Source organism: Dermacentor silvarum, chromosome 5, assembly GCF_013339745.2.
Source record: "Dermacentor silvarum isolate Dsil-2018 chromosome 5, BIME_Dsil_1.4, whole genome shotgun sequence".
NCBI classification, from domain to species: Eukaryota; Metazoa; Arthropoda; class Arachnida; order Ixodida; family Ixodidae; genus Dermacentor; species Dermacentor silvarum.
The window spans coordinates 101,211,656-101,236,862 of record NC_051158.1 but is presented as its reverse complement, the minus strand read 5'-3'; the positions used below and the strand labels follow the sequence as shown (position 1 = coordinate 101,236,862).

Below are 25,207 nucleotides of genomic sequence, written 5' to 3'. Positions count from 1 at the left end.
AGAATCTGACAGGGTAATCATTCCACCTCTCATACTGAGACACAGTGCGTCCATGCCAAATTCAAATAAGAGTTCCTCTTCGTGGCCGCCCAATAAAAAAAGGCATTGTTTCGGTACGGCTGGGACAAGCAGGAGAAGGAACGGTGTCCTTTTTCCTCTGTTCTTGCATCTCGCCGTGGCAATGGGTAATCGGCGCTGACCAGGAGGCGTTACGAGGTTGCAGCTGAAATACGCTGACACCATTCTCTCGGGAGGCCACGAAATTGAAAGAGACGTTAGGAGGATAACCGACGCGCGCCGGTATCAACGTTCGCTTTAGTTCTTTGCGTCCAGCCAAGCTCTGGCCATGTCAATGCGCGTTGAAGAAGCGCATGCGCTGATACGTTCCAGCGCGCCAGTTCCCGGTCAGGCCAGAATCTGGAACCAAACATGTACTTCACGATGAGCAGGGAAATCGATGACACGAAATCGCAGCATGTGCTACTTTAAACTGTTTGCACCATTCGTCAAGCTTTGTGTTAGGGTGCTGCTGTTGGCAAGCGAAGTTTCAGCGCTGGTTGCCCATACGAAACGTGTGGCCGACGAAGCCACGTGCCGCGTGGCTTCGTCGCCACACGTTGCCACCCGTTTATTCTGCCGTCGCCACACGTTTCATAAAGATGACGATAGTGTATTTCTCGAGTACTTAGGAGGCTACGCTCGCGGTTGAAAGGACAACAGTTCCCACACAATGCATTTTTGGCTGTCACACTGACTTGTTTACCTTATATCATTAAGGTTATCCACACGACGACTACAACAAAGTGACACGTAACTAGCTAACAACTAAAGCGTGGTCGAGCAATGAACTTACCACACGTACTGCGTATTTCATGTACTGCGTAGTCTCTTTTTTTCAACATTCCACGATAACGCGCAGCGGTGAACTATGCTAACGTTAATGTCCTGTGAATTTACAAGTAGTGAAGGTACGCGGTAGTAAACCCGATCTAAAACACGTAAGCTGCTATTTTCCGTATATTCCCGTCGGCTGTGATGCTTTCCCTCTACTATAATGTATCTTTAGTCGCGGATGTGACTGCAGTACTAGGCATATTCGTTCTTTATTTCGCAGACGGAAATGCCATGATAATAGTCTGTACGAAATCGTAGTAAAACACATGCGGAAGTTCTGAAAAGCGACTCCAGAGCGGCCGTCAGGCCACTGGCCCCCCTTGTGGGGTAACGTAAACGTAACACTGCGTCATGGCGCGATTGATGTGGCGAATAAAAATAATTGCTTGTCTCGTTTTCTTATGACCTGCACCGCCAGATCAGGTTTCCTTCTGCCATTCTTCGGGCAAATTGCCTTCTGTCTTGATCAAGGAAGTGTTTCTATAGTTTATACAGGGTATTTCAGCGAACACTTTCAAAAATTCTTAAAGGTTGCCTGTGGCAGATAGCGCAATTCGAGTTCATGAGCTGGTCTACTCGATGAGGCGGACATTACTTGCACAAGATATTGCAATGCATAATCAAATAATTAACAAAAATGCACAAATTAAAGGGTCCCTGATACGGTTCGGACAAATTTTGTAGACGCGTAGGAAGCAGATACAGTAAAACATTCGCGTCACAATTTAAGTGAAGCGTCTCATATTAGGAGAGCTACGGACGATTACAAGTTACCCTCCTCCCTAGCCATGCATTTCCTCCTCAACTCGCCCGCCGAGTGATCGGGGATAAGCTCCGCCTGCGCTGGCTCTACATCATGTTGTGACGTACGTTGTCGTCTACTTCCGGTTGTCTTGGAGCCAGCGCGCGAAGCATGGAGGTTTTTTTTCCTTCCTCCATGGCGAGAAGGCTCGCCAACCTCTACGCTAGCCGCCCAGCCGTCGATCCCCAGCGAGAGCGATCAAGCAGCGTGCGTTGCGAGAGTTCTGTCGCAGCGCCGAGCGTGTCCGGTATTCCGGTAACCACAGGCGGGCTGGGTGTTTTGACGGATATCAAGATGCGTAAACTAAAGCCCCTCCATACCGCTCTGATGAAGGAGCTTCATAGATGTACGTAGCAGCCTGATCGGCATGCACGGTCCAGCCATCTGGTGGCGCAGAGCTCAAACAGCCAAATACAGATCAAATATTCCTGTAACCAAGTGTAATACATTTGAAACATATAAAAAGACAACGTGTTCAAGATTACGCTCCTGCCAAAAATTTGACCCAGCAGCAAAGTACAAAAAACTTGGTTACCTCTATATTAGCTGTGTGTTTGGTTGAGCTTTGTGCCGCCAGGTCGCTGCACCGTGAAAGCAGTTCACGTTTGCCCCTCCGTTCATCACGTAAAACGTGGTAAAACGGCCAGTTAATTTTGTGCTTCAATGCATAAAGCGACGTTTTGTTAAGAAACTAGCTGGAACGCCAATGCATTTGTCCGGAAAATTCGGGAATTAATATGTTGAAACTGGTGTCATCCTGAGAATTATTTCCAAGTGAATCCGCCTTGGCAACTCCACGGCTACAGTTTGTAAATTGCAATATGGGCCATCAGGAAATTAGTTGAAAACTTAATTAGTGAATTTTTGTTAATTATGCGATTATGCATTGCAATTTTTTGTGCAAGTAATGTCTGCCCCTTCGAGTAGACCAGCTCATTAACTGGAATTGGGCTATCTGGCACAGGCAACCTTAAATAAATTTTGAAAGTGTTCGCTGAAACACCTTGTATAATTAACTCCTTCCCGGCTCTGAATGAGCTGTCTTCTCCCAGGCGTTTCTGGTAAAAACGGCCAATGACGAGCTGGGCTCGTCGACTGCACCTGTTATTCTCTAGGCGTTTTACTTTTCTCGACGGCGATCCATTTTATCTTGCGTACTCTATTTTAGCAATCACTTGAAATTTACCTAGTGAACACCTAAACTTTTGTCTACACTGTTTTCTCAAAGTATTCCAAACGAAAGAATTCGTACATTTTTGTCCATTTCAGGATAATTGTGCGGCACGGGAAGGGTCAAATTGTCAAGTTTTCACAAAGGCGTCTTATTATATCATTTCGTAATGAAAAGGCATTTGATTCAGTAGAGATACCAGCAGTCATAGAGGCACTGCGTAATCAAGGAGTACAGGAGGCATACGTGAATATGTAGGCAAATATCTACAAGGATTCCACAGCTACCTCAGATATCCACAAGAAAAGTAGAAAGTTACCTATCAAGAAAGGGGTCAGGCAAGGAGACAAAATATCTGCAATGCTATTCACAGCATGCTTAGAAGTGTTCAAGCTCTTAGACTGGGAAGACTTAGGAGTGAGGATCAACTGCGAATATGTCAGCAACCGTCGGTTTGGAGATGGCATTGTCCTATTCAGCAACAATTGGGACGAATTACAACAAATGACTGAGGACATTAACCGAGAAAGTGTGACAGTGGGGTTGAAGATGCAGAAGACAAAGATAATGTTTAATTGCCTGTTAAGGGAACAAGAATTCAGGATTCCTAGTCAGCCTCTGGAGTCTGTAAAGGAGTACGTTTATCTAAATCAAATGCTCTCACGGGAACCTAATAAGAAGTTTACAGTAGAATAAAATTGGGTTGGAGTGCATACGGCAGCCATTACCAAATCCTGACTGGGCGCTTACCATTGTCGTTAAAAAAAAGTGTACAATTATTGCATTCTACCGGTGTTAACATATGGGGCAGAAACTTGGAGGTTAAGAATCTGGAGAAGTTAAGGACCGCGCAATGAGCGATGGAACAAATGTTAGGCCTAACTTTGAGAGAAAGGAAGATAGCAGTGTGAATCAGAGTAAACAGGGATAGCCGATAGTCTAGTTGACATTAAGAGAAAGAAATGGAGCTTGGCAGACCATGTAATGCGTAGGATGGATAACAGGTGGACCATTAGAGTTACAGAATTGATACCAAGAGAAGGGAAGTGCAGTCGAGGACGGCAGAAAACTAGATGGGATGATGAAGTTCGGAAATTTGCAGGCGCAAGTTGGAATCAGCTAGCGCAAGACATGGGTGATTGGAGATCGCAGGGAGAGGCCTTCGTCCTGCAGTGGACATAAATATACGCTGTTGATAATGATCATCATCATACTGTGCTGTCAGAAAAATGCATATGAACACTGTGAACGGCCGCCGCAAGGCCTCATGGATGGGGAAGCGAAGCGGACTGGAGACGCCGTCTAGTTTCAGTGAAACGATGTCCTCAATACGAAGTGTGTTTGTGGTAATGCTGAAGACAAGGACGCAGGAAGACTGTTTATGTATAGATGTTATGTTGTGTGTGTGTGTTGGTTTAGATGCGAGCGATTGGGTGTGTTGCACCCGTTGACTGTTTCATGGCTCCGTCGCTCCGCTGCAGCCATGAACCCACACCGACTTGCACAGTTCTCTTGCCTTTTGAACGTGCTGTTGTCGTTACCGTTACGATGCTATAGGTTAGTCAAGCGTAGTTCCGAATAAGCATCTTTGTTCTTAGTAATAACAGATGCTGCAGGCATGTTGATGTCCCGAAAGACCTTGAGCTCGGTGTTTTGTTTTTGTTCAAGTTAGTATTTCTTGACATCAGGGCGAATTTAGGAGCAAACAAAAATTCACTTGAGCCCTAGACGGTCTTATTCGGTACATCAGATTGCTTTTGGAATATTTATGAATGTTGGACTGTGTCAGCGAAATAATATTTTTTAAAGTAAATACTTTATTTCAGCAAGCTTTAGTATTTGCAGATGTGGCGTCCCAAATAAATTTCGGAAAAAAGATAACGTTAGAATTATTGAAATGATTTTGAAATTTCGATTTGCTACATTCGTTGTCATTATTGACTCTGACTGGCTTGTAGAGCTTTGATGTTTAGCCATGTAGCGCTTTAGTGCGGCGAGCAGTAAACGTATCTAAAACTTGAGTTAAAGAAAGGATTCTCGTGTGACTGCACGCACGGGCACTGGATAGGGTGAAACTTACAAGCTAAATTACAATGATGGTGCTCTATTTGCCTTTGATTTTTCTTTAGATTGTCCCCCCCTTCAACGCCTTGTTTGTTTGTTTTCAGGGTTCGCGGCCTGAAGAGCCTTCGCGTCGTGGATGCATCTGTCATGCCAACAATAGTAACTGGGAACCTCAACGCACCTGTGATGATGATCGCCGACAAAGCAGCGGCTATGATTCGACAAGATAATGCGTAGCTAGTATTTCTTTATTTATGCATTGAAAAGAAAGGTTAGGTTCTTCATATGATTACCGTTTGCGCTACATTGACAAAGCGAAGCTAAACAAAATGCTGAGCTGCGACAGTTTGGTTTTTATTCCATAGCTGTCATCGTTCCAAGTGTAGCTTATCTCTTATTACTGGAAAACGGTACTGGTGATTTACTTTCTTGCTAGGAATACGGTGACTGCGATTTCAGCATCTCTTGGAAGGTGCATCTGTGTGGCCGAAAAGCTCTGATTTTATAATCACACAAACTTTTTTGTCGGCATCATTGTCGTCCATACCAACTCGGGAACAGCTTAGAATTCAATTTCCGCCACTCATTTCGACATTATTTGCATGCCCGTCGCTCTCATGTTGTGTGTGCAAGCTCTGTAAAAAATACCCGAAGGCATTGCATGAAATAAACTGGCTAGGTTGCCCTCGCACACTTTGCGCGAAGTTGTATATCCTGATGTACCGTCTTAATCTTGTGCCACACAAATTTCGCTCAGTAACTGGGGCATTTTTAGCAAATATGTTATACCTACTTAGGAATTATGTGGACTGAGATTACTTGGTGAAACGTGTGTGGAATGATAATAAATTATATATTACAAGAACAGTAGCAAGAAGCTTGACTGCACAAAGAGCCGACGCTCAAGGAAATTTGGTCCACATAGGGGGCATTTAATTAGTGACATCAATGTAGAGAAAGATGAAGGAATTAAGCTAGTTACTGTTTTACTGTTATCACGAGACACTCTAAGGAAGCGCGCATCCTCATATTTACAGGCGATCATGTTCTCTACAGGGGGTACCGGTAGCATAAGGGCTGGTATAATGCTTTATTTCCGAAGCTTACACTTAGTGTTAGAGTAAAGTGGTGGAATCAAATATAGCAAATGGCAGACGCAGTATATATATATATATATATATATATATATATATATATTATATGTGGTGTGTTGTGTGTGTGTGTGTGTGTGCTGCGTCTGCCGTGGTGTCGCGGAATTCGCAAAAGAATGCTTGGCGCCACCGCTAAAAGTACGCTGTTCCTTCAAGTTCAAGTTTCACTGCGATCGACGTTCGACAATATAAATTTGCGCACCCTGAAGGGCGCCGTTTCCCATAGCCAAGGCCGTTGCTCTTAAGCGTGTGAAAACATTGTACACGCCCGCGTGCTCAAACTACCACTGCTATGAGAGACGTCAGAATAAAACGCTGCAATCATTCTAACTGGTGCGCGCTTAAACATTAGAAGTTTCACAACTATAGGTATTAATTTATTTCGTACAGGCACTGGAAGCGGCATTAGTTTAGACCGGTGGCGCCGCGAATGTCATGGCATGTGACGGCCAAGCCGGGTGGATCAGGCGCGGCCGCCAGCCACGTTGGTTGAATGTTTGCCATCGTTGCTTCTCTTTTGCACTGCCGGAATACCACGTGGAACCAAATCCGAACAAGCGTGTTGCGGTTAGAAGTGAATGAACCGTTACTGAAATATGCCTGTAGCTGGTGAGGCATTTCATTTCAACCGGTTTTCATCGTAGCCTCACCAGATAGAATGGCGGAAAGCCCGAATATGCGCTGCTTGTTGGTAACGGTGCGTACATATATTCTCAGCAATTGAAGCGCATTAATCGGAGCGCGTGGCCGCCGCCGCTTCTTGCGCCAACTCTGAGCACTGCGGACACCGAGTTGATGCATCTGCGATGAAAGCGAGATACATTTTGACTGCATTTGCTCCCATGGCGATCACCCAGCGCTCACCGGTGGCAGAAAAAAGCTGCGGCAGCCACGTGATCCGAGTATCGCGTTTCAGTCGCGGAGCACTGTACATTTACGACGCTGCTTTGCTTTTGTCTAGTTGTTTTAAAAGTAATAAAGGAGCCGTACATCTGCAAGAGCTTCGTGTTCCATGCGAATTGCGTGTCTTCGCCTCCGCCGGTGTAGCGGCTCCGGAGCTTGCGCGCCGAAGGCGAACACTCGGGTTTGTAGTCATATTGCTATCCTCTCGGTGGCCTTAGTATTTTTTTTTCTTTTAGCGTGTATTCTCCTTCCTCGCGCTTCCAAACTCTGGTTGCGCCTGGTACATGACTGTTTGCTATGCATCGGCGGCGATCGCATGCAAAGCGTCGTGCTCCCACTCGCCGTCAAGGCCGGCTTTACACGTGCACCGGCCGCCGCCAACGGCTCTCGTCGCGCTAAGCTGTGTGAAATAGACAGCATGAAGTCTATAATAGCTTGGGCTAGACTTTAAGATTGTCGAAGCATCGCAAAGGAAAAAAACAGACATCCGTCCTCTACCCATAGTTTTCATGTCGTCTATCTCAGCTACCATGTTTACTAGCCAGGAATAGTCGCCTAAGTGAAATGTCATTTGCCCCCCCCCCCCCCCCCTTGAACGATTATATTTCATTTCATAAGTGTTGGAGACCGAGACTGACGTCCTTAGGATGCGGTTTATTCAACCAAGTGCGCAAGATGGCGCTAGCGCGAGTTTTCGCCCCACGCGTTCTCCCCTCTTCGTCGTCTTCAGTTTTCATCATTATAAGGTTGTCAGCCATGGGAGAAACCAATCGCTCTGAAGGGTGCAAATATTTTTCCTGTCTGCCGTTTAGAGCACAAACTTTCTAGAGCAGAATGTTTTTTTTTACTTTCTGCAGTCTTTGGGCCTTACACAAGGCAGGCGTATGGCTGTTTACGAGTTTCTAACTGTGTTCAGACTGCTGCGCGGCTAAATCAACCACTGGCGGCCGAATATGAACATTTGTGCAGTGGCCGACCGATTTGTTGCACACCGACTAATTCCATCTTGTTGCGGCATGCAGACATTATTCAGCAGGCGAGTATGCGCAGGTGTTTAGCGAAACGTTTTTTTTTTCTCGAAATTTTCGCCCTTCAATTTGGGCGTCTGTGTGTTGCACGAGGGCCGTCCTTACACGAGTAAATACGGCATTAATGCCATGCCGTCAGCCTTTCCTGTCCCAAATACGCACGTAGAGATCACCGTCTGGAAAACAATTCTGAAATCTCGCTTCTGCCACTGGTTCAGTTCGTTTTTTTTTAAATTATATTATCAATTCACCGGTGAACTGCAGCTTGTCACGCGGCTCAGTGAAAGGGCCGGCATCCTTCGAGTGCACTGACCTTTGAGACGGCGAGACAGCTTGGATGAGAACTGGCTGACCTTGCCTAATGCATTCAGAGCTTTATTGATCCTGAGGCGTTTATCAGTGCAGTTTCAGTAGAAGCTTACCCTAAGCTGGTTACCATAAGTGAGAAGTTGTAGCTCGGGGCGAACTATATTTGCTGGGACACGCGGGTGGAAACTGTGCGCTTAAAGAAATAACGTTAAAACAAATGCAATGCAAGTTGTAGCAATGGTGATATTGAATCGTTGCCGAGGATTAAAAGCACAATTTTCATTCAAGGCTCCCATTCTCATTGCTAAAAATTGCCACACATAGGCAATTTTATCAAAGGTTACAGCATGACAAATCCGCGCTAGCAAGAGAAATTGCGATGTAGCAACGTATTCATTATTACGTTTAAACAGGGCAAATTACTAATGCCACCTCCATAAACTGATGAAGTTTTGTCTAGTGAGAAACAATCGTTAAGAAAAATTGGTCTCCAATCCACGCGGTGAAGGTGGTTGGACGCCGAAGCTATCAACGACACCTAGAACGGCTACCCATTGTAACGTAATTTGAAATGAATCGGGTGGCGACATTCACATGGAATGTACCTAATTATTATCCAAAGACGTTTGAACGGCCTGCGATTTGGCTTGCACCGCTACTTCTTGCACCGCTACTTCTTGCACCTACGAAGAGTTGCACCAGAGACAAGCGAAATGCACCTAAGCACACTGTTTATTACATTGCAGCAACACTCACGACTGTTTTCTGATCACTGTGATAGACGCTGATATCTTTCGTTCTCAATGTAGGCAGATTCTTGGAGAACGCTTGATTGGTGTATGATCCGTGAATGGTGGTTGGTTAAGTCGCATCAGCGAAGCACACGAGTGCGAACTCTTGCATGACGAATTGGATGAACCATTTGTTTTGCGGTTTTGAAATGTCCACAATGAAGTCCCCGACAATGGTCAGCGGTGTGGCGTGATTCATTTCCAGTGACGAGAAGTGCTTTCGCATGAAGCACTCGATGTCCCATTTGGGTGTATTCAGTGAGATGTAGACCGTGAAAATTAAGATTCCGTCGCTCGTAGTAGCAGAACACGCATCCCGTCAAGCGACTTGGCATGATAGCAGTACACGCGGCGCGCGCCTAAGTGCAGCTTATGCAACCATAATCTTTACCAGGAGACGCTTGCGCGAGTGCTATGCACGAAGGCGAGCTTTCTGGTTGTTTTTTCTCCCCTCGCACGGCTACCGCCGTATATGCGCGGAGGCGAGCGCCATCTGGTGGTGCTGCAAGGAACCCAGCGGTGCAAGCGGCGCGCACCTTGCGCTGTTTGCCCACGGACACGACAGACCCATTTGGAGGTAGAGCTGTACCACCTCGTTGTAAAACAAACGCAGACCACGGTAACTAGATAGTAAACAATTTGCGTTACATCCCCTACACGCCGTAGGCACCATACCGGTGTTTTCTAGAGACGGCGTGTCAAAGCTTTAAGCTTTTGCGCGTGGAACTTACGATTTCACTTCGTGGTGTGGTAGTCATTGACTTTGGTGTCTGTGGAAATATCTCTCAAGTGACAAAGGTTAGTTGGCGCAAGATGGCACAGGGGCCGACAGAGCACGACAAGAACTTAACGCAAACATCCACATGACGAGGTGGGAGCCAGAGCGCGATGAGGGCGCTCGGGGGAATGGAGGGATCTCTGTGGCGATGATCTCAAAGGGAATATTCTGCGGCATGGCGATCGACAGCCGGTCAGAGACTAACGTGCGTGTGATGACCGCAGGGGTGATGGCATCGTTATCGTTTAAAGTGGTGGACGCTAAATCAGGCAGAATCAGGGTGCCATGATCAGAAGGTGAACATGGCCAAACAAGAGAGACGAGGTCGACTAGCCGTCAGTTTCACGGCTCCATGAATTGTAGGCTAAGCGGACAATATAAGCTAAAAATTTTTTCCCACTGTGTGTGTCCCTGTGTGTGCCCGTGTGCGACATTGCGAGCTGAGCTATGTGGTCTGCAGTCGGCATCGAACGTTTATGGACCGCAGTAAAACAGAAAGCTTCAAGTTTATGGAAAGTTCGCGATTCTAACCAGTAAGACCATGCAGCACCCTTTCCTTTCGGTAAATTATTACAGGCTGGAAATCGATTAAACGGGGCAACATGTCGGGGCTGCGGATATGTTGAACTTTTTTTTTCTAAGCTCCCTTGGGCTATATTTTTTTTATGCCGACTGAAGGCACAGCGGGGGAAATCTAGCACGCTGAAATTCGGGGCTGTGGCCGTAGCGGCAGCAGCAATGTTCATGCAGCAGCCGTATGCAAAAGCTCAATTGCCGCTGGTTTTTAGAACGGAAACAGCACTAACTAATGAGACAAGGGAGAGAGATAGACACAGGGGTGCTGATTTGGAATTCGGTATTTAATTTGCGCACTTTACGGCCCCAGATCGGAGACTGCGTGAAGGAGGCACAACCGATGAGCCACAACGATGCGAACTGTGGTTGCGCATCAGAATCGTGGTCGCCGGTATTGTCAAGACTGTAGTTAGTAGTCACCTTCTTCATCGTAGCACCGATCTCTGGTATGCTTCTGCACTACGACTCTACACTCATTTTCGCAATGGTCCATGCAATCTTGTGGCATGGAGTCCTTGACCTTCGCTCATTACGTATAGCACGCACTGTGGAAATAAAGAGATGGAAATAAAGACAGCCCGAAGAAAGAGGCAAGATACCACTGAGCAAAAGTTTTAAGCAAATAAAATACCTCTTTATATTGTGGTGCTTTCGCCGTACGTTTATGCATCAAGAAGATAAGATTGTTTTTGTTCCCAACTCTTTTATGTAACGATATATTAAAACAAAAGCAAGACACACTCCTTCGCAGATGTATTTACTAGTGACCAGCGACTTGGACATACGTCGTCGTCGTAGGTCGCTGATCTCTTCACGACGTTCGAGGGTGTCTGAATTTGTATCAGGGATAAAAAAAAGAGTTATACAGTAAACTTTAGTAGCGCTTCTCTCGCAGCGTCTGATGTTTGGCGTAACCTTAAGCGGTGTCCCACAAAGTCCGTCATTCACTTCTGTGTGCGCAGGCGTATTCGCTGTGGAGTTTAGTTGTCTACATCAGCGGAGGTCCGCTAAAAGGCGTGCGCTTAGAGGAAATGTATGTTGTGTGGTGCAGTGCGCCATACTATACGTCGCCGTAATTTTAGGGGCGAAGCACCTTAGGGCCGAGCCTTGTCCCCCCCTCGTCGTCGTTGTCGTCCGTAGCTCTGGTTTGAATGGAGCGCGCTAGGGGCGCTGCGGTGCACAAGGGCGTTCGTTCCCGACGCGCGTTTTCTTTCTCTTTCAGCCATGGATGATAACGGTCGGTGCACAAGGGCGTGTTATTGTCCACATATGCAGTGTTATTGTTTTATATCCCCAGTCAAAGCTCAATGTGTAATAACTTTTTATTTTGCCCAGGAACAAAACTGAGGTCTGGGTGGTGATGCACAGAAAAAAAGCAATGAAATGTAAAACTACGACTAAAAGTTAGGGGATAAAAACAATGAGATAACGAAAAAGAACTGGACAAACAGCTACTTAATGAACAGCAATACAGCAATAACACACAGTTGGCAGACGGAGAACATGTACAAAAGGAGAGGGAAACTATGAGAAGCCGGCAGAGGAGCCGAGCTGGAAAGAAGGCTGAAGAGAATGTGCAACGCTGGGAACAGAAAGAAGACAACACGTTAAAGCGGCTGTCTGTTGAAAGAAGCGGGTATGTGGAAGGGCCTATGTTTCCTGGTAGTCTCCTGTGGAACTCGCAGTGAAAAATAAGCTAGTAGATCCGAACATGTAATAATGCCATTATTGATAAATGGGACGTCGGTGTGGCTACGCCTGCAGCTAAGTGACCGAATTGTAGAATGATTATTGAGACTTGAAAAGTATTTGGTGCTTGAGGCAGAAACCTAGTTTATACGTGCTCATGAACTTGTCTTGCATACGCTCAATTAAAATGCTATTTCATTTGCCTGCACCATTCCACACCACTTAGGCATATTTAAGTAATGGCCGACAGGTCGATGCGAACTATTTGACGAAGGGAAGTGGGCTCCGCAAATCTCTTGTACGTTCGCCAGCGGAACCGAGCGTTTTCAGGCCTCGTGATGCTACGTGCTTAGAATGAGCGGAGAAGCTTAACGTACGATCAAACAGCACACCAAGGTCGCTTATTTCAACAACCCTCGACAGCAATGCATTATCATGAGAATAAGGAAAGGCGATATCATGGGTTTTACACGATGGTGACAAAAATTCTCGTTTCCAAATTATTTAGAGTGAGCCCTTTTAACTTGCACCATTCAGAGACTGAGGATAGGTCGGACCGCATAGCGCGGCAGTCTTCGATACTGTGTATCTCCTGAAATATTTTAATATCATGGGTGGGAAGAAGAAATGAAGACTTCTGGATTGCTGAGCAAACGTCACCGAAGACTAATAATAATAATAACAATAATAATAATGTAATAATCAATCAATCATGTTTATTTAACGTGCCCAGGAACAACCCTAAGGTCTGAGTGCGGGCACGCGCATACATTAAAAATCAAAAACAGAACACTGCAGCGGAATATTATTAAAATATCTATGAACAAAAAGAACAATTATGCAAAAAAGTACCTACAACAAAGCGCAAAGTAAATACAAAAGAAAAAGGATGAGAAGGGCTCTTGAACAATGCATGAAACTTTAACACAACTAGGCAAAGCTCAGAAAAGAACGATGACAGCAAGTTATGAAAGATATCAAGATCAGGAAAGTAAGTGTTATACACACTCTGTATTCTGTGGAGGGTTGAGTGTTGGTGATGACAGGGAGGAACATGGAAAGGTCTATGTTCTCTGGTGATCTTGCACGGAATACCGAACATGATGCGGCTGAGGAGTTTGGACATGTGAGGTTATCGTGAAGGAGTTTGAAGAGAAACAGAAGGTCAGAGGGATTACGTCGGTAGCGAAGTAAACGCAATAACAATCAAACAGTGCTAGAACAAGGTCCAATGTCCAGGTTTGCAAAGCGGTGATTATACATGCTTAAAAACATTTTCGGGACCCGATCTATAATGTCACTGTTGGATCTGGAACAGCCATTTCAGACGACCGATGCATATTCGAGTAGAGGAAGACAGATGGTTGTGCACAACTTGCAGAATGATGTAGGAGACCTAAATTCCCTCGATAGTCTGCAGACAGAGCCAGGTGAGGGCGCACCCGGCATTGCAACGTGTTTAGTGTGAGCCGAAAAGTGTAAGGTTGCATCAAAAAGTACACCAAGATCATTGATATCGCAGGCTTTAAACAACGGTACAGAATATACAGAATAAAAAAAGGAAATACTTGCTGTTTCGCACGTGAAAGTCATGACTTTGGTCTTACCAGCATTCAAGATGAGGTGATCATATCCATATCGTATTGCTTTAACATGAACGATACTACCTCTTCTTAATCCCTTACTGTCATGGTTAACTTCGTGAACTCAGTCTTCAGGGGAAGCCTTGAATTCACGTTTGCATGCAAGGTCAGCAAAGAAGCTATACTTTGCTTAATATCCCCGAGCTCATACATTAGGGAAACACCTGAGGAAACTTAGGCCATCAGAGTTTCTGGTGAGCGCGAGGCTGTCCCAACACGCTGCGTCGTTGTACGGCAAGATACCCCACATTGCAACGCGTTTAGTGTGAGATGAAAAGCGTAAGATTGCATCAAAAAGTACACCGAGGTCATTGATCTCGCAGACCTTACACAACGGTAGAGAATCTACAGAATAAGAAAAATAAATACTTGCTGTTTTCGGGTGAAAGTCGTGCGTATTTCTACCTTTGTCACAACCAATTTCTATAAGAAATGGCTCTCAATATATCGGCAGTGGACCATGCGTAATATATTTTTAATTGAATGTACGCACATGAGCGTTGAATTTTTTTTCACCCGATCGCAAAATCCTTCGTAGATTTAGAATAGGCCGCTCCCACAATCAGTTGCGCCCCAGTCGAACTGTGCAATAAACTTATGAAACATTTTTCTGTTAGTGATCTTGACTTCACGCCTGTTGTTCTTATTGACTTTTTCTGTATGGTATATTTCCGGCGCGGTACAAGCGTGCGCTATGGCGACATGCCACTCAATAATGGTCGGCTATGTTTAAAGTGATAACGCAAGCGGATAAGGCATAATCCGGTGATCTTATTGAAATGTGCTCAAGATAGGTGGATACAAGTCTGTCTTATATGAACTCTTCCTTAGAGGGGTGATTTATAGTAGCCTGTAGGCCGTATGTTGACAGAATTTAGAGGTTACCCCATACCTCATGTAGTGCGCAATATATTGATGTTTAGGTCCGCTGCCAAATATATCTGTTCAAATGAGGTATGCCATTATAACACCTTATCCAGTTCAAGTAAGAATTGTGTGACACTATTAGTTGGAGGACGATGCAGAGCTCTGAAGAATAGGTCAGTGTTCGGAAGTGTTATTTTCATCGGTAAGCATTCAGTATGTGTAAAGAAAACTTGTATTAGAGGTGCATCAAATTTATTGCTAACAAAAAGCGTGCTATGCCACCTTTCCATCTTTTCGGTCGTGATATAAGGGAGGGTCGGTAACCGTTTAATACGAACATGTCAAAACAGCCATCTGGTGCATCTGTTTTCATTATAATAAATGCGTAATCGAATTTCACAGCTAATTCAGGTATTTTCCTGTACTCCTCCCAGTATGTGCGCAGGCTTCTAATATGGATGCTAACTATCGTGAAGTCATGCTCTAGGCTGACAGGAAAGGCATTTTAAACTCACTGAAATTTCGTATGGAAGAAAAAATATCTGGCGTGATGCTTAAGCAATATTAGCAATACCAGCTAGGTCAGTGTTTGGTTTGACGTTGGCTGACGGTTCCATTTCACCGCAGTCAACCACCAGTTGTTGCGACTCGTATCCGAGCGGTCATTACGAGTTTACGCAGCTGGTGATGTACCATGATGCCGGGTGATCAAGAGCTCCGGAGTGACGTCCAAGAGATGTAAAAAAGGATTTATTTGCAGCATTTACATTTTGAGAGATTCAAAGTACGAGCACGAACGAGCACACTCCCAGCACTGAAGGTCCGCTTTTATAAGCCCTTCCTTTTCCCCCTTTCTCTCGCAGGGTAATTTACTGTTGTTGTTCTAGCCCAATCACAATCTCCGAAACTTTCGCAAAATTCCCTCCCTGCCGTTGCACCGTTCCGCTGGATTACGCCTCCAACGTTGCGCAACCGCCCCACATACGGGTAACCGCTTGGCGACTTGAGAACCTCAACTTTGATCCGTTCCCACAGAAATCCATGTCGTCGTCTCAAGCGAGCTCGTTTGTTTGACTGTCACAGTCCATACCGTGACGGAAAAGAGCGACGATGCCGTTTAACGATGCACGAGACCCATCACTCAAAATTCGTCGCGACCATCAGCTCCGAGCGGTCGAAAAGCTGAGGGCACGAAACATAATTGCTCGGCCACTAGTCGGATGACGCTGACCTAGTCGCCAAGTCGTTGGCATGGCAAAGACGAAAGGGTATGAATGGCATCTCATCGCTGCAGGCTTGCCGGCACAGCATCATTTGACGAGAACAGCCGCCGGGCACAACTGTGCTAAATGCCAATCGTAACATCAGTCACTCGGATGAAGTATCCAATTTCGTCCTTCTTGACAAATATTTTCCGTCCTTCACCTATTCAAATTTGTAGCCCTTTATCTTATGATGCAGTTCTTGTTCACCAGAACATATTTCAGTTTAATCTGGTCAGAATGTCATTAAAGCAAAATCTTCGTCGCTGCCCATTTTGGTGCCCCAAGCGTCTCAATTTTCCACGCGTGTCAAACCACGCACGCCTTGTAGTCCCCGAGACAAAACGAGCTAGTACTGCCGTGTTTGTCTCATGCGTGCTTTGGAGAGCGATAAATAGCCTCGATATGGGAGCTTGAAAATTCTAATAGCATAAGTTTACTAGCCACGTGCGGTAGGTAAGATTTCTTTCAGGCTTTGCTAGTGTTCGACCGGTAGCCCTTCAATTTCCATGCTCGCCTTTCCACTGTATTGTTCGCTGTCATTTATATCGTTCCTGCTGCAGATGTTGAAGCTGACCTGCCAGAGCTTCAAGTAGCGTTTTGAAGTCAGCAATTAGTGCTTCACGTGCAGCTTCCCGCTTTTACTGCCAACATTTGTTCTAACACCATATCGCATTGTTTTAAGATGAACGATAGTGCCTCTTCTAGACCCTGAATTGTCATGGTTAACTTCGTGCACTTAGTCATCCGGGGAAGCCAAGAATCCACTTTTCTGTGTAAGGTCAGCGAGGAAGCTATACTTTGCCTAATATTCGTGAACTCATACATTAGCGAAACACCTGAGGAAGCTTCTGCCATCAGAGCTCCTGCCGACTGCAAGGCTGTCCCAGCACGCTGCCTCGTTGTACGGCAAGATTTGCACGCCCAGGTTTCCAGTTTGCTTTACCTCGTGGATGTAACTTTTGTGTGCTACACCTGCACGCTGCTGTCCCAAATTATAATCATCCCAGCACTCTGCACATGTCCAAAGACGACCATCGTCAGCAAAGATTTGTGACAGGCAATCAAATTGTCCATAATGCCTAGAAACAAGAACACGCTCTGCAAGCGGCAGCGGTCAAGCTTTCATAAGGTGCAAAGCGGAACACAGTTCCTGTGTTCACCGGGTATGGTGAACCACAGGTACTATGGTTATTTTTATACAATATTATAATAATAATGTTGGATATCAGGCCCCAAGTACCAGCTTACCCGTGACCATATCAAAGGGTACGCTGAAGAGGCGGACTTACTAAAGGTAGAAAAGAGTTACCAGTTTCATGTTAGCTGCTGCCAGTCCGCTTTCGCATGCCAGAAACGTGTGCCAGAAAGGCACTCATTCATGTAGGAGAACGCGAGCTATAACGCCGAGTTAAGCACGCATTTTGCGGCAGACGACGCCGCAGCTGTGGCCGGGTACCGCTTCTCAACCGACACGTCTGTCGCATCTAGATGTAATAAACACAATAGAAAAGAGAGAAAAAGCAGCTGTTCGACTTCAAAAACCGTGCATGTTGTCAGGTTGATCGAGGTACATATTTTATAGGATACGGTGTGAATCTGGAACCTGTACTGACTGTAATTACGTAACGCTTCATTTCGTGCGGAATTTGGAGCGCAGTGCGGCACTGAACAGGTCTGAAGTGCTTGCCCGACTTCAGCATTAACAATTGTGGTCGGCATTGGCTAGAGCCACACGAAATAAATGAAGGTACAGCATTGATGTTACCGAGATGTACATCTTGGGGGCTACGTTACACGTGCGCATGAGAATACATGCAAGGCAAACGGGACAGGTAATTGACGCTGATGTTATAATACTGTATGCCTGTGAGCACAGCTGAGAGTGTTCATTAGTAGTAGGGCGGGAACAGTGAAGAGCGGGAACAGTGAAGCAAAGACAAAAAAAAAAAAACAGATGGTGCAGAAGCACTTCAAGATGGTTGTCAAAGTAAGGGAACAGTTTCTTCGGGGGCCCCGGAAAGGGATCAGGCGCTCTAACAATAATTCCGAAGTATGCTGCCGACATCGATGACAGTGCTCCGTGATGGTGGCACCAAGTATCGTCGATATGTTTGGTAGACGGCATGAAAACGTGACAACGACGGAGATGATGAAGCTGCGGCAACGATGGTAGCATCAGAGAGGCGTAATGACAACAACAGAATCACGGCAGCGTGGCGTCGATGACACGGTAACGGCCGCACCTCTGCACTTCTCTCTCCGCCCGTTCCCTCTGCGGATGTCAGGTACTCTATCCTCCAACCAATTTCTTTAAATGAGGCAGGATAAAACTGCGAATCTCGACAATAGACACAGGGCGTTCTAGACACAAGCCGGGTGGCGGAGACACTCTACAAAGCGCTACTACAGCCCACAGCAGTTAAACCTTTGGAAGACAGCAAGTTCTCACGCGAGAGCATGTACGTACGTATCAATAAGGAGTTTTAGTATAGCTGAAAACGCTTACGTTAGCGTTAGCGTGCGACGCAACGCTAACGCAAAGAAAGGCTGCACTGCGCGGCACAAGGTAGTGTTTTAGAATAGCGGAACGGAGCAAAACGCTAGCGCTAACGCAAATACACTTGGGCGCCATCTCGAGGCGGATACAGCAAACAAGAGCAAACATGATAAAACGCTCTCCTTAAGCCTACTACGCCGCTAATCGAGAACGTATATAGAAAATAACGCCCATTTGTCACCTGTACGCCGCTGTCGGAACATCATCACACAAATCTAAAGCAAACACGAGCATTAGTGGGGAACGAATGAGCCGAACAGTGCAGGCCGACGACTCAATAGATCCGAAGTGGACGGCTCTCGCTTCAACAGGTGCCGCCATCTTGCCCTACGTACGGAATCCCTTGCGTGCGTTAGCGTTGAACGGTATATTACGGAAACAGCGCAGTACGTAAGAGTTCTGGCTACGTTTACGTTCAGCGCATGCGCAGTTTGCAACACGCAACGCTAACGCTAGCGCTAAATCCTTGCGTTTGCTGTTTTCCGCTATACTAAAGCTCCCTAATGCCTCTGCCCTCTTCCTCAATGCCACTGCGCACTGCATCGACTTCGCGCTTCACGTAGAAAAGGCCGGTCGCAGTTCGCGGTGACCAACGTAAAATACCGATGCCGTGCCACTTTCACGCGGCCGCTGAGCCAGGCATTGAGCTGAGTTCATTCTTCCAAATAACGTCTGGGATCACTAGTGTCGGGCGCGGGGACGCGTAATTATTATGCGGCTATTTTCACATATCGCGCGTTTTCTTTATAACGCGGAAAAAATACTTAGGCCAAAAATAGCACACCAAAAACAATTGAAGCGGGTGTTTAAAGAAACAATTATTACTTTTCTATCGAAATTCGCGCCCTCATTTGAGTGATTAAAAAAAGTTTGGTAATAATTCTTTTCTAATTATCGATCCGTAAATTATGAAAAAAAATCGTCCTGGTGCAGTATTAGTGCTCACAAGATACCATTGGTTGCGTCCTCGTATGTTCTATATAATATTTTCAGGAGCTTCGCTAACGTTAGCTGGGACACAGTACGGCGCGAGCGTAGACTGGCCGGCCGGTCAGTGCCTTCTAAAGGTGCGAAGTGATTAGATCAGCAAGAGGTTGCTGATCTCTGTCACTCTTGCTGATCTCACTGCTTCGCGCCGTTAGAAAACACTGACCGGCCGGCCAGTCGACGCTCGCGCGTTACTGGTAAAGAATCGGTTGGCTGTACATAACCCGACAGTTCAGCATCATACATTTATCAGTATTCGTTGTGCAATACGTGGGATGTCTTGTTGAAAGTTTAAAAAATGGAGTATTCGTAGGCGTCTTTTAATAAATACGTGGTTTATTTTTTATTTACTGCGAATTCTTTACACTTTCGGTACCTTTTAGTAAGGTACAAATAGTTCTGCGGTTCTTCATGCATGTTTGCTAGGACATTAGAAACGGCGTACGTTGGCTCCGTGCAGGTCGGTTAGGCAGAGGGACGGCTCTGCATAGAAGCACAGTAACAGAACTTCTGCCACAGGTTCGGCGGCAAGCACTCGGTCTGGTTGGCGTACCAGTCCAGCCTCTGCACGAACATCACCCGTTGCTGCGAGCCATCGCGCACCTCGCCGTACACCTCGAAGTGCGCCACCGGTCGGGTAGCGACCAGAGCCCGCATGAGCACCTTGCCGGCCTGACGGACGTCGAGGGCAAAAGCGTCTGTCACGCTCTCCAACTTCCACCTGCAGCGGTGACACGGAGTTGCAAAATATGATCGAGAATATTTTGAAAATGCTCTACCTCAAGCAAAGTGGGATTTTAACGGGGCAAGAGTTGCTTTGTCTACAACTCGCCAGGATCAGTTTTGCTGCTCTGAAGAAAAAAACGACTCGCCACCTCGGTCCTCTGAAAGTGGATGTCCAGCAAAACTTTTGGAAACTACCAATACAGCTGCTGAGGTGGTTACGCTATGCCTTGTTGCTTTGGAGTAATTGTAGTATTGGTAACTTAGAGTAATGGTAATTTTGAGAACACGCCGCCGCCCATAGCGGTGCTGCAAGAACATTGAGATCAGTTGCTAGGCTGGTTCTTTTATACACGAAAGGCTAAGAAAGTCCCTGCCCACGTAGCATGCTGCCGTCGCCGCGGCAGCTTGAGCAACAGTAATCTTTACCGACAAACCTATGCGGGCAAATCTACGTCCTTAGCATTGTTATCGGCAACGGCCTATCATCAATTATGTGGTTGGGATGCTTGTTCTGTGCTTGTTCTTCAATGAATAAATAAATTACGGGGCTTTACGTGCAAATGACGATCTGATTATGAGGGACGCCGTAGAGGGGGATTCTGGAATAATTTTGACCACCTGGAATTCTTTAACGTGTACCTAAATCTAAGTACACGGGTGTCTTCGCATTCCACCCTATCGAAGTGCGGCCGCCGTGGCCGGGATTCGATCCCGCGACTTTGTGCTTAGCAGCCCAACACCATAGCCACTAAGCAACCACGGCGGTTTTCTTTATTGAAACATATGCTCTTTTCTGTGTTGTATGCGTGATTCCAAAGAAGGTACGCACAGTTCGCTTCACTTTCCTGAGTGCTTGAAGTCTCTGCCTTGTGGGGCACGAGCCATTCCTCCTGTCCTGCGCTGCCACTTAGATCGGCCCACAATTTTGCTCAGGTACGCGTAAAATGCTGACCACCGAGAGTCTAATAGCTTCGCGGAAAAAATAGTCAACTTAGCAGCAATTTCTATCACGTACGGTTGTGGTACAATTGTTTATTCGTTATGTAGTATGCCTAATTATTTCAATTAAACTAAATGTATTGTCGGATAAACTGAGGAGTTCATCTCCAAGAGTGCTACATGGAGATGTACGCGGCATCTGTAAAATGCATTGAGTAATTTTAATCTTTGAGCTACGTTTTATTACGACAGCAATTATTTGGCCACTCCATGCGCATCTCGCGCCATCGTCGTCGGCATCGCCGTGATGTCCCGTATAATGTACAAGTGCGATAACATCGCGACCGTGCGCCCTATGCTGTGGGTGCGTGTGAAAGCGCGCAATGGTTAGCCGAGGATGAGGTGGCTGGATGTCGCGCGCGCAAGGGAGGAAGGTGCGGAGGAATCCCGCGTCTTCCATCGTACGCAAGGCAGCAGGGAGTGAGGGGGGAGGTTCTACTCCGGCAGGGGCTGTGTACGACGCTGCTGAGCGCGGCCACGCGCGCCCTCTCTTGCAAGCGATCTGCGCTGGGTGCAGATTCTATGCGCGTCCAGGGCTGATACCTTCGTGTGCGCTGTGTTCTCGCCGCTTACATCGCATTGAAGCGAGAGGCAGCACGAAGTGTGATTAGGTCGCTGCTGCTGCCCCTCTTCCTAGCGCCAGCGTTTTCCCACCAAGTGTCTGCGGTAATTGAGTGAGATGTGCTCATGTTGGCCTGTTAGTGCGTGACACCATGCTTGTTAGCTTAGCAAGCGAGTGTTTACAAGTGTACAAGGCCGATAAAAGTACTATCCTTACTTCGTATAGCTGTCTAATAATTTACTATCGTAATCGGCGCTCTGTCTTTTCGGGCGAAACTTAGACGTTCTTTTAGCGTTGCGTTTCATTTTCAATTTTATGTTTGCTGACAGCAGCCTATAAAAACTTGTAGCATAATTGTTAGTGGTTCGCTACAGCCGCTCCTATAGAGAAAAGAACGCTCAAGTACGCTAGATCAACTAGAGAACCGCCCTTTGTCCAAGAGCGAAAACTCAGATGCTGCTTCAGGCCGTCCTTTATGCACAAGGCGCTGTACCCGTTGCTGCGCTTCTTGAGGACATGCGGAATGAGTGAGACACGTTGAGGATTGAAGTGCGTTACACCTCGCTTATGTCCAGTTATGTGCAGTATCTTTTTTTTAGCTCTTGTGTTCTACCATCTCTAATTCCCTTTACCGGTATGTCCCCGCACAGGGTAGCCAGCCGGTCTATGCACTAAATAATCTCTCTATTTCACTGTCTTGCTGCCCTCCTCCATTGCCGAACTTTACAGACTGCATATGGGTTTTGTTCACTCAATATCAAGCAGCTCGCCGTAAGTTAAAATCGTGAGGTTCGCTAAATTGGAGCGGTCACTTCCTACTTAAAAGGTGCTCTCAACAAGAAAACATTGAGTCTCTCCTGACGAGTGCGCATCGTAGTTGGTGACAGGTGAAGAACGTGAAGGAAAATGCCCACGCCACAAAACTGTCTCTCTGCGTTTTCAGAAAATGTTCTCTTACAGGTAACAAAGGTATGAAGTCAAGAAACCGAAGTGGTTGAGTAACAACGAACAACGTCTGAAAGGGCTCCTATTTGGCATGCAAAGAGGTTTAAACAGGACCTGACACAGAAGTAGGTCTAAACAGTGGCCCTGTTTGGTAAATAAACTGGCTCATACTGGAAACACTACACAAAACAGGTCTAAACAGGGGCCTATTTGGCACGCAAGCAGATTGAAACAGGATCCGCTATCACAGGATTAGGTCTTAACAGATGTCGTGTTTGGCAAATAAACTGGTTCATACTGGATACACTGGCACCAAACATGGCCGCCTGTTTGGCAAAAAGCTTGGTTCGAACTGGACCTTTGTGGCAGCCATATTGGATGGAATCATTCAAGTTTAATGCTTGAACAGGTTTGGGGAGGTAGCTTTCTTTGGCTATCCACCCAATTTTACCACCTAATGAAGTATGCACGGGCCATTTTTATGCCGTATAGAAAATGCGCGACCAATAGCTGGCAATATGGTTTTAATAAAGCTGCATGCTAGCGTGCATGTACACACACAAACAAACACACAACACGCTTTCGGAAGGCTTGTAATAACATGTACACTTTTGCAAAGCCCTGACACACTAACGACGCATACCACACGCACTCGCGCACGCAAACGCACACACGCAAGCAGTTTCTGAAAGCGCTGGTGACAGACAGTGTGAACGTTCTTACATTGAGTACTAAGACGTTAACAACACAGCATGGAATTAGGCCACCGTGGCAGCAGCGCGCGATGCATGGAGGTCATTACTCATGAGCAGTACACCAGCCGCAGAACGCCACACAAAACCAAACAATGTGTGTTGATGACACCATTGTACTCTCAATATGTCGTCGATTACGATTACCGCAGAACAACAGGAACACAGTGCAACATTCGGCAACCAAACGACGATATGCTGCGGATTTCAAACGGGTTTACCGACCGTAACAGGTTCACATGAGCGCTACTCAGATTGCTGCCGTAGCTGTTGAAAACAACTTTGCTGAAGCACACCGTATACCTCACATAACATCGAAATACTACGCTCTCACCATTCATGCGATTACGATTACCCGAGCCAGAAGAGACAATGTAAACAAAATGGCAGCTATTACGTCAACAGGCTCTTGCATGGTCTCTTACAATCGCATGACCTGGAAAATTACACGTGATATTACTTTCCCGTTTAAGCTGTCACTGTGCGTGCGCGCTGCATTGAGCAGCTGGCCGATGTGGCAGTTTAATCGTGTGTACGCTGTGTCGAGAGAAAATGTGCTGCTTTTTGTGTGCGTTAACGATACAAAACCCCCTGAGCACGTGTAACGCTATCAGGGCACCGTATCTTTCGCTTTATTTGTTTCCAGCTCATGAGAACACTCTGGTACCCTCGCTGTCTCGCATCGAATCACAATGCACGGAAGAATTTACCGAAAGTTGTGCTATAACGCGCTGTAGTTCATTCGCAGTTCAACACTGTTTACACCGGATGTAGCATCGGTGCAGCCATTGCCATGGCACCTGTGACACGAAAGAGCTCTTGCTGAGTACACATCGAAAGGTAAATCCGGAGCCTTGGCGCATTCTTGCAGTCTATGATGCGTGAAGCGTGCCTTGTTATATGTGTCACAAGATGATTAGTAAAGTGACAAAAATATGTGCTGTTCGAATGTTCGTTGTTCATGTCGCAGTGCATATTTACCGAACAGTTTCGTGAAAATTGCCCTGAAACGTATTCATGTTGCCAAGAACATTATCGTTTATATGCGTTCTGCTATGAAGTACGCTAGCGCCTGGGATTGATCGATCTGAATGGACACAAAATTTAAGCAGGGAAAGTTACTGTTTGTGTGCGCAATTTGTCAGCGGGAAATCGTACATGCATTTCTAGAAGTACCTCGATGTGTCTTATTCGCAACTAACGGCTGCACGAGATGGCACCTGATTGCTGTGTCCGACGTATTGCCAGATTTAACTTGTATGCAAATTCTTCCATGGATAGAGTGTCGTCAGACAGCCTGTATTTTTGTGTATCGTGTCCTGTGTGTCTTCCTGTGTTTGTAAATGTTTTTGATTTTCCAGAGAAGCTGAGATTACAACAGCAATGTTTGTTTTAACAGAAGCACTTTTTTTTCATTTCTCCTAAAACACAGGGGTCTGTTCTTGTAATTTTTAGCGCATCGTCCTTTGGGACAGTGCTTTGTCTGCACCGCATAAAGAAATTAGGTATCGGTACGCTTTTCATGTACAATTTTCTTTGTTGTACAATTCCCATTTCACTTAGTACAGATGTGCGTTTGTGTGAAGATTTTGATAGCAGATTCATGTTTGCTGCCATTAGATTTACATGTTAAATAACTACCTGTGATGTAACAATCAGATATGTGTACAACCAGATGGAGCTTCATGTAGCATGATGTACGATGCTCTTTTCACAATGTAACAATATCTTGATCACAAGATTCTTCT

General features: G+C 46.0%; 2 protein-coding genes across 2 annotated transcripts in view; one reads left to right on the top strand and one right to left on the bottom strand.

Moving 5' to 3' along the window:
• LOC119454284 (glucose dehydrogenase [FAD, quinone]) overlaps window positions 1-5,168 on the top strand; it is a 92,119-nt gene extending 86,951 nt beyond the window's left edge. The window contains exon 8 of the mRNA XM_037716254.2: window positions 5,036-5,168. Within this exon, the coding sequence (XP_037572182.1) occupies window positions 5,036-5,168 (133 nt within the window). The remainder of the gene's footprint in view (window positions 1-5,035) is intronic.
• Window positions 5,169-19,940: 14,772 nt separating this feature from the next.
• LOC119454283 (uncharacterized) overlaps window positions 19,941-25,207 on the bottom strand; it is a 32,059-nt gene continuing 26,792 nt past the window's right edge. Inside the window, exon 5 of the mRNA XM_037716253.1 lies at window positions 19,941-20,196. Within this exon, the coding sequence (XP_037572181.1) occupies window positions 19,941-20,196 (256 nt within the window). The remainder of the gene's footprint in view (window positions 20,197-25,207) is intronic.